The sequence below is a fragment of the Phytophthora ramorum genome (assembly GCF_020800215.1).
Source record: "Phytophthora ramorum isolate Pr-102 chromosome Unknown Phyram_PR-102_s0006, whole genome shotgun sequence".
NCBI lineage: Eukaryota > Oomycota > Peronosporomycetes > Peronosporales > Peronosporaceae > Phytophthora > Phytophthora ramorum.
In genome coordinates this window covers 2,436,327-2,451,754 of record NW_027150652.1, presented here as the reverse complement: position 1 = coordinate 2,451,754, position 15,428 = coordinate 2,436,327, and the positions used below count along the sequence as shown (strand labels likewise).

Here is a 15,428-nt window from a genome sequence, read left to right as displayed (position 1 = left end):
TGACCAAAATCATACTTCATTGTGAGTGTCCACACGGCATTTCTTCAACGGGCTTTTTGTTTGTCTGGCGTCTGGTGACTTACGGTGCACTCCGGGTACACGGACATTCACACGCTCAGGCTTTAGGCAAGGCGGGACACCATATGTGATACATTCACATAGGCATTTTCAACTCCATTGGGTTAACCCGCTTAAGGACGGGGTTGATTCAGACATAGATCCAGTTTCAGGTTGTTTGGAGCCTAATCTGACCTTCCAAATCTGGGGGCCCATCTTAAAGCCTGAGCGCATCCGCTCCGCGGAACACAGCCGAATTCCACATTCAACATGCGCAATGCGCATAACCAGTACTCAAAAATTTCAGTAGCCAATCAAATATCAGCACATATCCACGTCACTAGTCACCCATTGATTCCAACCGAGAAATTGCACTCAGTCTCGTGTCAGTTGCCTTCAAACGGAAAGCCTGCGTAAGCTCGCGAAAGATCAGCGAGCATCTGTGCATGGCCCGTTGGAGTGTTCGAACAATCATCGACAACTACAAAAGGCTCGGACACGTCCAGCCTATGCCTCGAACCGGACGACCTCGCAAGACTGATGCTCGGGCGGACAGACGTATCCTGCGGATTGTTGAACGAAACCGCTTCGTTAGTGCTGAATTCATCACTGCCCAAGTATCAGATGAAACAGGTGTCTCCGTCTCGTCTCACCTGGTTCGCGATCAAATTCGCGCGGCTGGTCTGCATGGGAGGTCAACCCGTAAGTAGCCGTACCTCAGCTCACGTCACCGCCGCCTGAGACTCGCGTACGCCAAGAAGTTTCAACGGATGAACTCAGGGTTTTGGAGCCAGGTTCTTTTCTGCGATGAGTCCTGCGTCGAGCTCCACGGAACATCGGGCCGGGTTTCGGTTTGGTGCAGACCAAGGGAGGCCTTCAACCCTCGCTGCGTGATTCCGACGTTAAAGTCGAGTCGGAAATCGCTCATGGTGTGGAGCTCAGTGGCGGCAGATGGAGTGGGTACGATGCACTTTTGCGAGAGGTCTGTCTCGGGAATATACTACCGCTTTCTGCTCCGTAAGGAGATTCCCTTTACAAAATTGTTTCTCGGGCTTTCGGGCGAGACGCTCTTCGTTCAGGACATAGCGCCCGCACACAGTGCTAAATTGACGGTGCCACTTGAAGCTGATATCGTTGGGGCACCCCCCTCAGAGTCCAGACCTCAACCCGATTGAAAACCTTTGGTTTATCATGGAGAGAGAACCCACCGCCAGCCAGCCACTAATCTTGACGACCTCAAGGTAAAGCTCCTACGCATCTAGACAAGCATCGACGATAGTGTAGTTAGGAAGTGCTGCTTGTCGATGCCTAAAAGACTCAAGGCTGTTATGTGCAGTAGAGGAGGCTACAGCAAGTACTAAACAAGACTTTTTACTTGGCTAAAATTTGGTGGGCGTAAACTTTTTCTACCCGCTGTACAATGGGCCACCCTAAGAGGTATTGGGCTTCGCCCGGTTCGGACATTTTGAAGCGCTGTTTGAGTGCGTCCTTGATATGAGTGACAATATCGACTGTAGGTGTAATGATGAGAAGGTCATCAACGTTAGTATGTCTTTTCGTCAATTTCGCCTACAAAGACGCATCGGTATTTTGCAAGCTTGTGAAACTTCATCGTAGCTACGTAGTCACACAGTGCCAAGTACCAACTCGAGGGGCTCATTTGAGTCCGTATAAACTCTTCAACAGTTTGCATACAAGGTGTTCTTTACCTCAGCAAAAAAAACCTTCAGGTTGTTCCATGTATATTTCCTCATCTTGGTACCCATTTAAGAATGCGGTTTTGACGTCCATCTGATGGATTTCCATATTCAATAGAGCAGCGATGGTAAGTATCAGTCGTAGGACTTCCATGCGGATGACAGGGGAGAAAATCTCGTCGTAGTCAATTCCATATCTTTGAAGGAAACCCTTAATAACGAGGCGAGCTTTGCAGCGATCTATTGTGCCGTCGCCTTTGTATTTGACGACAAATACCCGCCTGCATTTCAATGCACGTCTGCCATTAGGCAACCTGGTCGGTATCCACGTTTTATTGTCCACGAGAGACTTGCACTCAGATCGTGCGGCTATTTTCCAGTGAGGAGCTTCTGGTAGTTGCATGGCTGTCTTGTAGGTCTTTGGCTCCGATGTATGCCTGGTGGCAGGCAGTGTGTAGAGGGGGGCGCGACTTGTTTTGCGTTCCTCTAGGTCGAGAGTACCATTGAGCAAGGTTGTTACTGGATCAGTACATCTGCGTTCTGAGAGAGGTTTTGCTTTTTAAGTTGATGGTTCTGTTTCTTCAGCTGAAAGTGCATTAGCATTGCGTTTTCGCATTGCTGACAGCGAGGGCAAGCGATTGGGTGCTGGTACTGTAATGGCAGTCCCTGCTTTAGGACTAAGTAAATTTGCTGTTTTCTGTAGATCGAGAAAATCCAGCGTGGGGAATTCATGTTCGCGGAAGGTACCGTCACGACTGTAAACGATGCGATTCTCTGTCGTATCCAAGAGCCTGTAGCCCTTCTTATTGGTTGGAATTCCCAGAGAGATGCATTCTCTAGCCCGTTTTTTTGCGTTTGTTGCGGTATACTTCCGGGATGTGAGCGTATTACGTACAGCCAAAAACTTTAATATAATGTGCTGATGGTTTCTTTTTGAACCATTTTTCATGGAGAGTAACGTTGTTTGTGACCGAGTTCGGGGTCATGTTAAGAAGATCAGCGACGTGAGTGATGCATTTGCCTCAAAGAAGTTGGACAATATCTCTGTCAATCAGAAATGCTCGCGTTCTTTCAAGGAGTGTGCGCATACGCCTCTCTGCCACGTCATTCTGTTGTGTTGTGTATGCATTAGTGAACTGTGCGTGTGTGTTATATTTTTCAAAGATAATTCTCCCGAGTTTTTCATATTCACGAGCGTTGTCACTTTGGAGGTTACGGATTTCTTCATCGTGTATGTTAGCATGGTATGCTAAGTGACGCACATCAGCGCGAAACATGTTCTGTGTTTTCTTTCTAAAATCCTCGTAACAGACGTATAGATCTGACTTGTGCCTTATAATGTAGATAAACAGATGGCGCGAGAAATCATCAATAAAAGTCAAGAGATATTGACATCCTGATAGTGTTGGTGCAGGAAGGGACCCAGCCATATCTGTGTGAACCTTTTCAAGAGGGAAGCTTGCTCTTTCAACGGTACGTTTATTGAATGAGTTACGATGTGCCTTAGCGTATGTACATGAGGAGCAAAAGTAGTGTGTGCTTGTGTCGAATTTCGACATCCCCATGTCTTTGACGATGTCCGCCTTAGCCGGATCCTGCATAACGCTAAAGTTAGGATGACCCATTCGTTTGTGCCAGAGTAAAATATTATCGGACGTACGAGATTTGGCCGCATGAGCTGCGAGGTCGGTGTTCATCGAGCGAGCTTCGAATTGGTAAAGGCGAATGCCATTGCCAGTCTTGGCTTCGAACTTGGTTCCACGAGGACGCATTTCCTGGTGTTCGGAAAGTTGATTTTGTAGTCCGTTTCGACAGCTTGACAAACTGAGAGCGAGTTAAACTTGAGGTCAGGCGCGTACAGCACGTTGGCCAGGGTAATGACTCGGTCTCTTCCCTTAGTGTCGTTGGTGGTTAGTTTTACGTTACCTGTTCCTGGAATGGGAATCTGGTGGTTGCCCCCAGCGTGATGACCTTGCCCGCGGCTCGATTTTAGTGTCACAAACCATTTCCTGTTAGACGCGATATAGCGAGTGCAACCGGAATAGATCGTCCATGTTGGATCCTGGTGTCCGACATGAGCAGTGAGATCCACTTCCACAGTTTTCGGGCAACATCGAGCGTTGTAATGGCAATTATGCCATACTCGTTGTTGTCTGATTCATGGGCGTCTTGGTTAAGTTGACCGTGAAACTAATTTTGCTTTCCTTGGTTGTGGCGCCTGTGATTTCCACGGCGATATTGGCGTTTTCCATTGGGAGCACGATTGTTGTTTCTACGACCATGATAATTGGTCCACGAGTTGTTGCCGCGGTTTCCCTTGTAGTTACCCTTGTAAGGGTTATGGCTTTGCGTGCCTTGTGGTGCCTTGAGCTTAAAGTTGGCAGGAAGAATCGTACCAGCCTTGATTTGGCCATCACGTAGGTGGCGCTGCAGAATGTAGCAGTCGACTGTGTCATGGTTGCTGCGCTGGCAATATGTGCACTTCAATGAAGCCACGATTGCTGTATCCATCTTGGCGGGGACTTGGGGATCCGCTGGCATCGGAATTGGTGATGTGGCTCCAAGAGCTCTCTCGGCTCGTGCTTCGTTAGACTCTGGGGTTCCGTGTCTTAGGACGTAGCGATTGCGCGCTACCTCATTCTGGACCTTGGTCTCAATGTGCCGTTTCAGTTTTTTGTACGGAATGAACTTCCGACTACTGCTAGTTCAGGCTTCCACTCCGTTGAAGGGAACGATACAGATAGAGCGATTTTTGCTCGTCGCTCAGCACACTGTTCGTGGCTTCCGCGGCTGCCTTCATAGATTCTTCCAAGTCAAAGACGAAAGCCATGAGGTTGGATCCCTACTCGTATTTGAGGGCCATCAGGTACGACTGGATGTAGTACGGGTCACCGTGGATGGCAGTGCCTTCAACTTGCTACAGAGCGTTTGAAAGATTTCGTACGCTGTAGTCTTATCCTTCACCATGAGAACGTGTTGAATATCGATGGTTTTGATAAGGAAGGCTTTATCCTTTGCTGCATCGAGCCGTAGCTTCCTCGAGCTCAGCTTCAGGCTCTTGGCCTTTAGCTTCTCAGCTCGCTTCAGATCAAGGGTGGTTGAACCTGCCTCATTTCCACGTCATCGTCACCTCCAGCGATGGCGGCCTCCGAACTTGAGTCAGAAGAGGACTCACTCGATGAGAAGTCCTCCATGGGTAGCTTTGGGTTCCCCACCGGCATCTAGTGCGGCCGCAATGTCCCCCATGTCAGCCAGTGCCGGGTTGAGGTCTTCATCGGAGGAGAAGTCGTAGTCCTCGCCACCCGCATAGTCGGCTTGGGTGACGAAGCCGATCAGGTTCTTGCCTTCATGGGCGGCGGTCACTCGAGTCTTCCAGATCACGAAGTTTCGGCCATTGAGGCACGGAAAATCGCGGTCGTCGGCGCTTGAATCAGTATTTGGGCTCATAACATGTCGAGGTCGTCGGAAGAGGAGGAGCGGAGGCGAGGGAACTTCCGTAAGACAGGGTAAATTGAGTTGTAATTGAGATATTAAAATGTCGGGATGTAGTGGAGTCTGGTCTCCATTCAAAGTACTGAATGAATACATTACGTAGAGAACACACATGTATGAATAGGTAATATCATATCAAGCTCTACAAGAGGTTTATGTGAAGTGCACGAACTTATGGGAAAGCCCCTCGCATATCCCCAACAGAAACAATCTTCATTCCTGAGGTCGGTGCTCCGCGCCTTGCGCTTGTCCAGATGCTGGCTAGCCCTCGCATGATTTGCGGGTATAGCCGTAGCCTGCATCGCCTCAATTTGGCTGCGGCTCTTCTCCATGAACACGTTGCGCAACAACGACTCCACCCTGTCAAGGTGAAACGTCGCGCTGCTGTATTCCACATCGTTACGCCAGTGTTGGCTTGGGACAGCAACAGAACCTTCATTGCCGCGTACTGATTTCGGATTATGGTGACACCATTCAGCGCTTCCCGCGACTGGCGGTTGATCTTATTACGCGCCTTCTTGACGCACAAAATAAGCTCGCCAACCGATGTGAAGTCCATAGCCAGGGTGGCATCGAATCTTGCAAGCAACTTGGCCATTCCTTGGGTGTTTGAATCCCCGTACACGATAACCAGACGCTGCCATGCAACATATGGCGTGTTGTCGTTGAACGACAAGCGCAGCGATACCAGGTACGGGTCTGACTGAGCAGGGCTCGAATGTACGCATCTTGGTCGCCAAGCGTCACTTGCTGGAACCTGTACGCTCTCTGCGCCTCCTCATCGCCGTCGTCCATCGGACGAGGGATCTCGCAGTTGGTCCGCAACAAATCCTCTAATCCAAAAGGTAGCTCGGCTAGGCCCTTGACGATGGCCTCACAATCCATCGCTGTACTTTCTGTATCAAGTGACCGAAGATCAAATCCTTCCACACACCAAACTGGTTAGTCTCCTTTGGGGAAACGAGCCTGTCAAACGAGCCACTTGTCGAGTTGCTGGCCATGATCACTTGTACCTTTACTTGAAATGTTAAAGTGAATGAACCTCTTTTGCTTTCTCAATTGATTTTATTGAGTGTTATACCGCTATCCCATTGCTATCTTACAAACGTGCTCAGTCCGAAGCAAAAGCGGAAGTGAGGACAACCGTCCTCGCTTCCTGACCTACTTCCATTCCTCACCGCACAAATATTTGCCTCGATCAAAGAGGAGGCAGGAAGCCAATCTCTGTTGGCTCCTATACCAGTCATATGATCGCAGTACCGTAGACTACACTCGACACTTGACTTACACTATAATAACCAATATATTCTATTTAATATGTCTGGCGCGGTGCGTTTGAACCCATCCCGGGATCGTCTGTTCGGTAGCCTTTCCGAACAGACGGCCCCCACGGTGCTAGAGTTCGCTCCTGAACTCCAAGCACGGAGTCTGAGTCCAACACGGGGGCCTCTGGATGTGCAGATCCGATAGGCTGCTGCACGCGATACGTTGTTGTACTTCGCCACCATAAGCCAGTCGTGGCCTGTCCATCACGCGCTGGAGCTTTTCCTCTGTCGCAGTTCGCCTAAGCGAGGCCGTCGAAGAAGGCCGGCTTGGAGCTTGGGGCATGCGGCAATGGAGCTGTTGCGTAGCTTGAGATATCGGTGACTGAGGTTGATCTCGCTCGCTCCAGGCCAGTGATATAAATGACGTAATATATCTATATTGGGTGAATTACGTGTAGTATGTCAGCCGTCTCGCATTGCTCTGGCACAGTCTCGTATTGGACTGGCAAAAGTGTATTAATAGAAGCTTCCATGCGTCTGAACTGCGGGGGTGGTCACTTGTGTTTTCGCGCGCCCTCTCCAACAAAGTCGTCTTCCTGATAAATCAGTTACCTACATTGTCCATGTTCTCTCCCAAAAGCGTCACTTTTGCAGGTTTCCGAATAATGTTTTGCGAAATTAATCAATACGACCAGAAATTTGATTTTCCAATCACGGTTCGCCGAGAAATTTCGCCGTTTTGCCAATCAATTCCATCGCCTGCAAGCCTGCCATGTTCAGCCTGGACGCGCCGCTGGCGCCGGCCATCGATGCGTTCGTGGACCCAGAGAACGACGACGCCGCGCAGAAGACGGGGCTCAACACTGTCGTCATGCAGGTGCACCGCCACGTGAGTATGGAGGCGCTCATCCAGGCGCTGGGCGCCTTCCTCACCAGTGGCGACGACAAAGTTCGCTCCCGAGCCACCCTGCTGCTGGCCGAGGTGCTCACGCGCCTGCCGGAGCTGCAGCTCACGCCCAGCGCCGTGCAGCTGCTTCTGACCTTCTTCGCTGACCGCCTGGCCGACTTCCCCAGTGCCTCCGCCTGCTTGCGCGCGCTTTTGGCGCTCGAGACGCACCACGCGGCGCAGGTCTCGTCGCCCCGCACCACCGTGGCGCTCATCCTCAAGCTGGGCAGCTCGCTGCACATACCGCAGCTGGGCCAAGCCATGCGCAAAATGTGTTTCGACCTCATGCAGCTCGCACTGGCGCAGTCGACGGTTGTGGAGTTGCTGCTGGACTCGGTGCCGGCCAGCAAAGACGCTCAGGACGCGAGCGTGGACGATGCGGAGCAAAGTGAAGACCTAGGGCAAAAGTTTGCTCAGACGTTCTTGGGGGCCATGGAAGGAGAGAAAGACCCGCGCAACTTGCTGCTGTGCATGCAGGTGGCGCGCACTCTGCTGTCCAAGCTGGAGCCCGTGTTCTCCCGCAGCGACGCGCTGCTGCAGCAATACTTTGACATCGTGTCGTGCTACTTCCCGATTATCTTTACCCCGCCGCCGAACGACCCGTACGGAATCACATCGGAGGGACTGATCTTGTCGCTGCGTCACGCATTCGCGGCGTCGGACTTGTTGGCCCCGCTCGTGCTGCCGTTTTTGCTCAAGAAGCTGGCGTCCACGGTTGTGGAAGCGAAGCTGGATGCGCTGCAAACCCTGGTTTTCTGTGGCGAGCGCTACTCGGTGAATGCGCTGTTGCTGCAGATGCACGCGGTGGCCACCGCGCTGTACGACGAGGTGCTTGATGGCGAGAAGCAGGAGGTTATCGCAGAGGCTCGCCAGGCGATCTCGCGGTTTTCTGGTGTTGTAGCACGTGCTAAGGCGCAGGATACCCCGGGTGCCGCCTATGCATGGAGTAAGTTCGTGGTGGAAATGACGGCCCGGGCGGCAGGTGAACTTCGTGAAAATGCCGCTGACTCGATGGTGAGCGTATCTGCTGGCCAGGTTCTGGCAGCGCTGGGTCACGATTCATCCATGAGTTTTGGACACGTCCTTAAGATTGCCGTACCCCTGCTGGTTGAACAGCTCCACAATGAGAGCTCTGGAAGTAATAGCGTTGCTTCGAAGTGTGAAGCTGCGCTTGCGCGTATTTTGCTACTGGTGGATACGATCGACCAAGAGATTGATCACTCTGGCCAAGCGCAACCTATGCGCCCGCACACTCCGGCGCTTATTGACGCGCTTGTGAACTTCCTCAGCAGCGATCAGGACAACCAGGCAAGCCATGGTAGTAGCCCAACGGCTCGCTGTGTCGCGGTTCAAGCGCTGTGCCATCTTCTCACTTATCCGCCGTCGCCTATTGTGGCCCCCGCGCAAGTCAAGGCTCTTATCAACCTGTTTACCCGCATGCTGCTTCTTGACCCTACTGCAGAGGTACGCACGGCATGTCTGCAGAGTCTGAAGGAGATCTCGACCGTGTCTACTTCTTCGGTACCCTCTATGGGCAGTGGCGAGGGTCCTGCAACTAGTGGATACGCGGCTTTTGTTGTGGAGATTTCGCTGGCACGGCTAATGGCTGCGGTCAACGAAGGGAGCGATCACGAGGATGAGGACGACGGCGAAGGCAGTGGTGTGGCTGCTGTTCTGGCCGCTTCGAACCGTAACTTTGATTCGTTCTTTGAGGAGGCCTTGCTGGCCATCACGGAGCTCTGCCGCGAGTCCTCCATTTTCCAAGCTACCATCTTCCTTCTCATCGACCTGTGTGTGGAGAGGAATGCTAATCAACAAGGTGGCATCGCCTTCTGTGAAGCGGATGGTGACGTTACTAGACAGCGCCACGTGGACTGCCTGCTGGATGCAGTGGCTAAGATCGTGGAGATTAACGCCGGTGACCGTACCAGTATGGAATTCTGTGTACAGGAGTCTTCGTCTGCTTCGATTGTCTTCCGGTTGCTCACAGCCGTCGAGACGTCGGCAGCTCGTGCAACTGCCTCTGCAAGCGGTCTAGTAGACGACGCTAAGCTGGCTGCCTGTGTCCGAATTTTTCGCGCAGTGATGCAAAATGTGTCCCCAGCCACACAACAACGGCTCGTAGACGCTGTGGTGCCGGCGTTCCTGCGGACGCATCCGTCAGAGCCAGCTAGCTTGCAGCTCGTTCCGCTTTTTGCTGCAGTCATCAACTCAGCTACTCGCGACGTTGCGCTGCCTGAGACCTCGTTGGTTATCAACAGGCTTCTCGACCTTGCACAGTCTGGTGCTGTTTCGGTGCCTGAGACATCGCCACAGAGACTCCAGATTGTGTATGCCGATGCTGCACTCTCTGCGGCCAAGTCGCTCGCGTCTATAGTGAACAAGATGTCGGACGGTGCTGAGTTTGACGCGCTCATTGATTTGCTACTGTCTCAAAAGCTTGCGGCTGTGATCAGTAACTCCACCGAGAGTTTTACCGTGCGCGTGGCGGCGTTGCAAATCTACGCCTGGATCGCGAAGGCGTTGGTGATTCGAGGCCATAAGGACCACGCGCCAATGTGCCTGCGCTTCCTCTGCAACTTTCTCACTCCTGGTAGCCAAATTGATGATGGAGATGAGCGAATGGAACAAGCTGGCGGCGAGCAAGAGGCCGCCGCGCTGCGTATGGAGGTTGCCAAGACGTTTAAGCTGCTGGTTTCCGAGTACCCGGACGTGCTCAACCGTAAATGCGGCGCTTTCATCACGGTAAGCAATGTGTATGGCAGCATTATTTGGGATAGAACTAACTAACGATTGTATGTGGCTGCTTTCAGTTCCTGTACCGACAGCGGATGTTTGACATGGTGTTCCCAGTGCTGCTCGAGTTCATTCGCACCCATATCGGCGAGGAGACGAGTGTAGCAGCTCTTGTAGCATTCGCTCAAGTGATCGCACATTCGCCCAAGGCGGTCTACATGCCTCACCTGGCCCAGATCTTCCCGCTCATGGTGCAGGCTCTCAACACAGACGACTGCGAGCTAGGTAGCGCAGCTATCCAGACCTTTAAGCCGCTGCTCCTGGAGTCTGTGGAGAGCGCCAAACCTTTCCTCAAGGACGTGTTTCCGGGTCTGCTCAAGCAAGCACAGTTCGGGTACGTTGTCATTCGAATGAAGCTATTGTGCAAGGTAAAATGATTTAACCATACCTACGTTGATGGTGAGCAGACCTGGCGCAAAGGACCGGTATGCAGCGCTGGAGTGTCTTGCCAAGTTGGCTACGATCCCATACGAGCTTGTGCATCCGTACAAGGATATCGTGCTACGCAAACTCTTGCTCGTGCTTGACGATCGCAAACGCCTCGTGCGTCACATGGCGGTTCGCGTGCGCAACCAATGGAGCATCTTGTAGAGCAACACCAAATGCATGCTGCAGTTAAAGCGCCAAGACTGATGCAAACTATTGCGCCAATGGCCCGCCTCATCGTCTGTATTTCTATGCCAGCCGATTGCTACAGCACCAATTCGCTTGGGCTCCCGCTCAGACCGTGTTGAGGTCCTTCTCCTTGGCCTCCAGCAGCTTGCCAATCTCCACAATGGCATCGTCGGTGATCTTCTGGATACGCTCCTTCTGTTCCTCGACGTCGTCTTCCGAGACGGTGTCCTTGAGCTTCTTGGTGTGGTTCATAGCGTCCTGGCGCACACGACGCACGTGCTGTCGAGCCTGCTCCGCCTGTTTCTTAGTGGCCTTCAGCAGCTCCGCACGCGTCTCCTTTGACATCCTGCGCAGACAAGCCACAGGTCAACTACAAAGCAGCCACCCAGTCACAGATCCAAGGCCACGTACTTGGGGAAGGAGATCTCAAGCGAGCTCACGTCCTCACGCACGGAGAAGACTGGGTTCGTGCCTTCCACAGCCTTCTTCACGTCCTGCATGAGCTGTGCACCACCAGAGCAGCAACCGGTCAGTCAGCAAGGTGTCACCAAATCTATCACCACTGCAGCCTACCGACGGGTCGTACACCGTCACACTCAGCGCGTGGGTGCCCGTAATGGCCACCTGCGCTACCTGGGCCAGTGGCACGTGCTGGCCGTACGCCTGGACGTGCAGCTCGTCGAAGATGCCAGCGTCCGCTCGGCCTGGTCGCATCTGGCTCAGCGCACGCGTGAAGTTGACAACCGCGCCGTTCATGTTCTTCTTGGCCTTCTCCAGCGCCTTGGCCGCGCCTCCGTCCTCTGCGCCGTCGTCGTCGTCGTCATCGTCGTCGACGACAGCCGCCGCCGGGGCACTGCCCTTGCCCTTGCCTCCTTTGCTTTTCTTGGCCTTGGCGAACGACCGCGTCTGGATCGCCGACGCACCGAAACCCGAAGCAACAACAGGAGAAACCCACGCAGCTGAAGCTGCGGGAGCCAGGGGATGGTACGCAGCAGCAGAAGCGAGCCGCACTGCGCGCCGGCCGAAATAGCGGAGAGCCATCCTCCGCCTCTCGTGTCTATTCAAAAAGTGACGATCTCCGTGAGTGATAAACGCGTGTGGCGCACATAGTTTTTTATTTCGCAGACCCTGTCAAATGCGCTGCACCTAAATGCTAAGAGTAATACATTTTTGCCCTTGTAATTAAATATCCTGCGATATCAGTTGCAGGTACTCTAATCGTATATGTCAGGTGTAGATGATCGAGCGTCATTTCCACCATGCCGCGGCCACCCGCCGGAGTGAGGCGCTACTCGCTTTTCCAGCGCTTGGTGCGCGTGGTGCAGACGTCGATCCGCCGCATGGACCGCTGGGCGGCAGTACGCGTGCCGGGTCTGCCGAACCCGCCGGAGGTCGAGGAGCGGCTGCGCAAACCTGACTTCGTGGACCTGTGGGAGCTCACGCTGGCCGACCACCGCCGCATTTTCCACGAGGTCTGGTGGGAGTACAAGGCGTCGTTCAAGGGCCCCACGGACGAGGAGCTGGAGCGCAGCAAGGAGGAGATGAAACGCGCGGTTCAAACGGTCCGAGGCCAGGTTTCCAGCACTGCGAGCAAGAATTTGGCCTTCGTGGACAAGGGTCTGGAGGGCACCAGAGCACACGACAATCTCCACACATTGGGGGAGCAAGGAGCAGAGAACGTCAAGTTCCTGACCAAGGAGATCAAGCATGTGGCTGAGGGCGTGGACACCGACGCCATGGTCTCCCACGCCAAGCAAGTGGTGGCCGACAACCGCAGCAAAGACGATGTGGCCACGACGCTCAAGAAGAACGTGGACGAGCTGCGTCATCTCGCCAAGGAGGGACGAGATGCGGCTCTGAATCTGGATAAAGAGGACGTCAACGTTTTCAAGACGAGCGCGCAATCGTGGTTCGCGGACAAGCTGCTGGTGGGGCAATCGGTGCTCATGGCCTTCATTGACGGATACCGCGAGGGCAAAGAGCTGGAGCTGGAACGCAAGGACGCGCTGCTGATCACGTTCGCCAAGCAAGCAGCGGAAGACCACAAGGATATCATTGAGAACCAGTTGAAGAAGATCATGGACCAACAACGTGAGAAGCAACGCCAGGAATTAGAGGACGCGGCTGCCAAGGCAGCAGACGAAGATGGAAGCACAGGGTCGACGGAGCAGCCTGCTACAAATGATACCACAGAGACAGAAAGCAAATCCCCGCCATCTTCAGAGCAAGAAATCGTGACAGATGCAACGACAGATAAGCAAAATGGCAAACCGAGCGCGACAAGAGAAGAATCTAAGCAGAGGTAGGTAGCTACACTTCACGCGAGTGGAGCAACTGCGCAGCAAAGCAGAGATAAAGGCAAATATATTCGTCGGTGAGCAGGTTGGTGCTGTGAAGAGTCGCAAGCCAAGATAGGAGGGTCGTGCTGTGATCTAGTCCAGCAACAGCACGGACAAGCATCGGTTGCTACAGGCAAGATGCCGCAGAAAGAGGAACTCGTGCGTCTGGAGAAGGTGCAGTTCGCTGAAGATGACGACGACGATGATACGTTTCAATACGAGACGGTGGACGATGGCTCTATTGGACTAGGCGACGACGACAACGAAGATGATGATGAAGAGGACTTTGCGGCGGTACTTCGAAACCTCAACCGGTCTGCAATTGCCACAGGACAAGACGCAACGGCGTCGACAGTCTCGTCGCCTACGATGGATGCAGGTGGAGGCTCTTTGGACGATATGAATGCGGATCGCAGCGCGTCCGGTAGCCCAAAACAAGCGATGCTGGCGCGTGTTCACACTCAGGTGCGACCGTCAGTGGTCGACGACTTCATCCGGAACTTTCTCATCAAACTGGGGCTCGCTCGAACGCTAGACATGTTCAACCATGAATGGTACGAGTTTATTGCCAAGGGTAAGCTGCGTGAGGACGATGTTGGTGTGGTGCCCGACATCTACGTTCGCAACCAAGCCTTAGATGATCAAGTGAAGGAGTTGCGACGCCAACTGGATGACACTCGGAAGATCACGGAGAAAGCCAAGGGCACGTGGGACAAATTCCGCCACCAGCGTGATGTTCACAAGATGCATCACCAACGGGTGTTGCAGGAGAAAGAAGCCCTGTCCGTCAAGATCCGCAAGCTGGAGAGGCATGTTGCCGCCTACGAGCCTCTGCTCCAGGAACTCAAGGCCAAGTATGAGAATTCCATGAAGGAGAAGATGCTCATGCGCCTGGAGCGTGATCGGCAAGTTGCAAGGGCTGAAGCACTGGAAGCACAGCTCAAAGCCGTCGCAGGTACTGCCCCAGCTGGAAAAGGCAAGGAAGTTGCTCCAGTTGCGCCTCTCGGGTCAGGTACTTCTACATCTCATGGTGCACCGTCATCCTCATCATCGAAGACTTCATCGAGTGGGCAGAAGAAGAAGGGCAGCAAGTCCAAGAGCGATGTGCCTGATACAAAGCTGCCAAATCCTGATGCCGCGAATCCGTTTGTGGACAAGCGCTTCGAACCTGTCAATCCCGAGCGTGTGGAGCTAGCTCGCAGTTGCCCCGCGCACGGGAACTCGGTGGCTGCAGTGGCTTTCCACCCGAAAAATCCGATCGTGGCAACAGTATCGGATGATGAGACTTGGAAACTCTGGTCTGCACCCGCTGGCGAGCTTATCATGAGCGGTGAAGGTCATCGCAGCTGGCTTGCAGGAGTCGCGTTTCACCCGAGAGGAGCGCATGTGGCGACATCATCGGGAGATAACACCGTCAAACTTTGGGACTTTGTCGGTGCTGCGTGCTCGCTCACGTTAGCCGATCACTCGCATCCTGTTTGGGAGAGTGCCTTCCACCACGATGGCGATTTCCTTGTTAGCGCTTCAATGGACCACACGTGCAAGCTCTGGGACCTGCACTCGGGACGATGCCGTCGCACCTTCCGAGGTCACGTCGATTCGGTCAACAGTGTGTGCTTCCAGCCATTCTCAACGAATATCTGCACGGGCTCGGGGGACAAGACTGTTTCCATTTGGGACCTTCGCTCCGGTCTGTGCGTGCAAACCTTCTATGGTCACCAAAATGCTTGCAACAGCGTGGCCTTCGCACTTGCAGGCGATGCCATCGCTTCCTGCGATGCTGATGGCTTTGTCAAGGTTTGGGACGTACGTATGGTTGCCGAACGCACTTCACTCGATGGAGGTCAGCATCCACTCAACAGTGTGGCTTTCGATCGAAGCGGGAAAATACTTGCGGCTGCCAGTGACGATGGAAGCATCAAGCTCTTCAGCATGAAAACGGAGGCTCTCGCGACGGAGTTAAAGGGCCACGAGGGTCCAGTCCAGGTGCGTTGCGGCATTTTTGCGTGCTTTTCTATTCATATTGCGGATGACCGGCTCATCTTACCGCTGTCTTGTTGCACTTGGTCTCGACTGCCGCCCACTTATCTGTCCTGTTACATATCTATCTGTTGCTGCTGTATCTGTAGTCTGTCAAGTTCGACCCAAATGGCCGCTTCTTGGCGTCATCCAGCTCCGACTGCACCTTCCGGCTATGGTCGACATAACAGGAGTGATGAAA

At 53.4% G+C, this 15,428-nt stretch overlaps 4 protein-coding genes across 4 annotated transcripts; 3 read left to right on the top strand and 1 right to left on the bottom strand.

Moving 5' to 3' along the window:
• Window positions 1-7,283: 7,283 nt before the first annotated feature.
• KRP23_7640 (MMS19 nucleotide excision repair protein-like protein) lies at window positions 7,284-10,844 on the top strand (the record flags this gene model as incomplete). The annotated part of the gene is made up of 3 exons (XM_067892981.1): window positions 7,284-10,202; window positions 10,271-10,587; window positions 10,661-10,844. The coding sequence occupies 3 exons, from the start codon at window positions 7,284-7,286 to the stop codon at window positions 10,842-10,844; spliced, it is 3,420 nt and encodes a 1,139-aa protein (XP_067744808.1).
• A 129-nt stretch (window positions 10,845-10,973) lies between these two features.
• On the bottom strand, window positions 10,974-11,909 carry KRP23_7639 (Ribosome-recycling factor; the record flags this gene model as incomplete). The annotated part of the gene is made up of 3 exons (XM_067892980.1): window positions 10,974-11,214; window positions 11,280-11,371; window positions 11,442-11,909. The coding sequence occupies 3 exons, from the start codon at window positions 11,907-11,909 to the stop codon at window positions 10,974-10,976; spliced, it is 801 nt and encodes a 266-aa protein (XP_067744807.1).
• A 218-nt stretch (window positions 11,910-12,127) lies between these two features.
• KRP23_7638 (uncharacterized protein) lies at window positions 12,128-13,174 on the top strand (the record flags this gene model as incomplete). Its single annotated transcript, XM_067892979.1, has 1 exon — window positions 12,128-13,174. One exon carries the CDS (start codon window positions 12,128-12,130, stop codon window positions 13,172-13,174), a length of 1,047 nt encoding a protein of 348 aa, XP_067744806.1.
• Window positions 13,175-13,345: 171 nt separating this feature from the next.
• KRP23_7637 (Flagellar WD repeat-containing protein Pf20) lies at window positions 13,346-15,414 on the top strand (the record flags this gene model as incomplete). Its single annotated transcript, XM_067892978.1, has 2 exons — window positions 13,346-15,193; window positions 15,337-15,414. The coding sequence occupies 2 exons, from the start codon at window positions 13,346-13,348 to the stop codon at window positions 15,412-15,414; spliced, it is 1,926 nt and encodes a 641-aa protein (XP_067744805.1).
• Window positions 15,415-15,428: the final 14 nt, after the last annotated feature.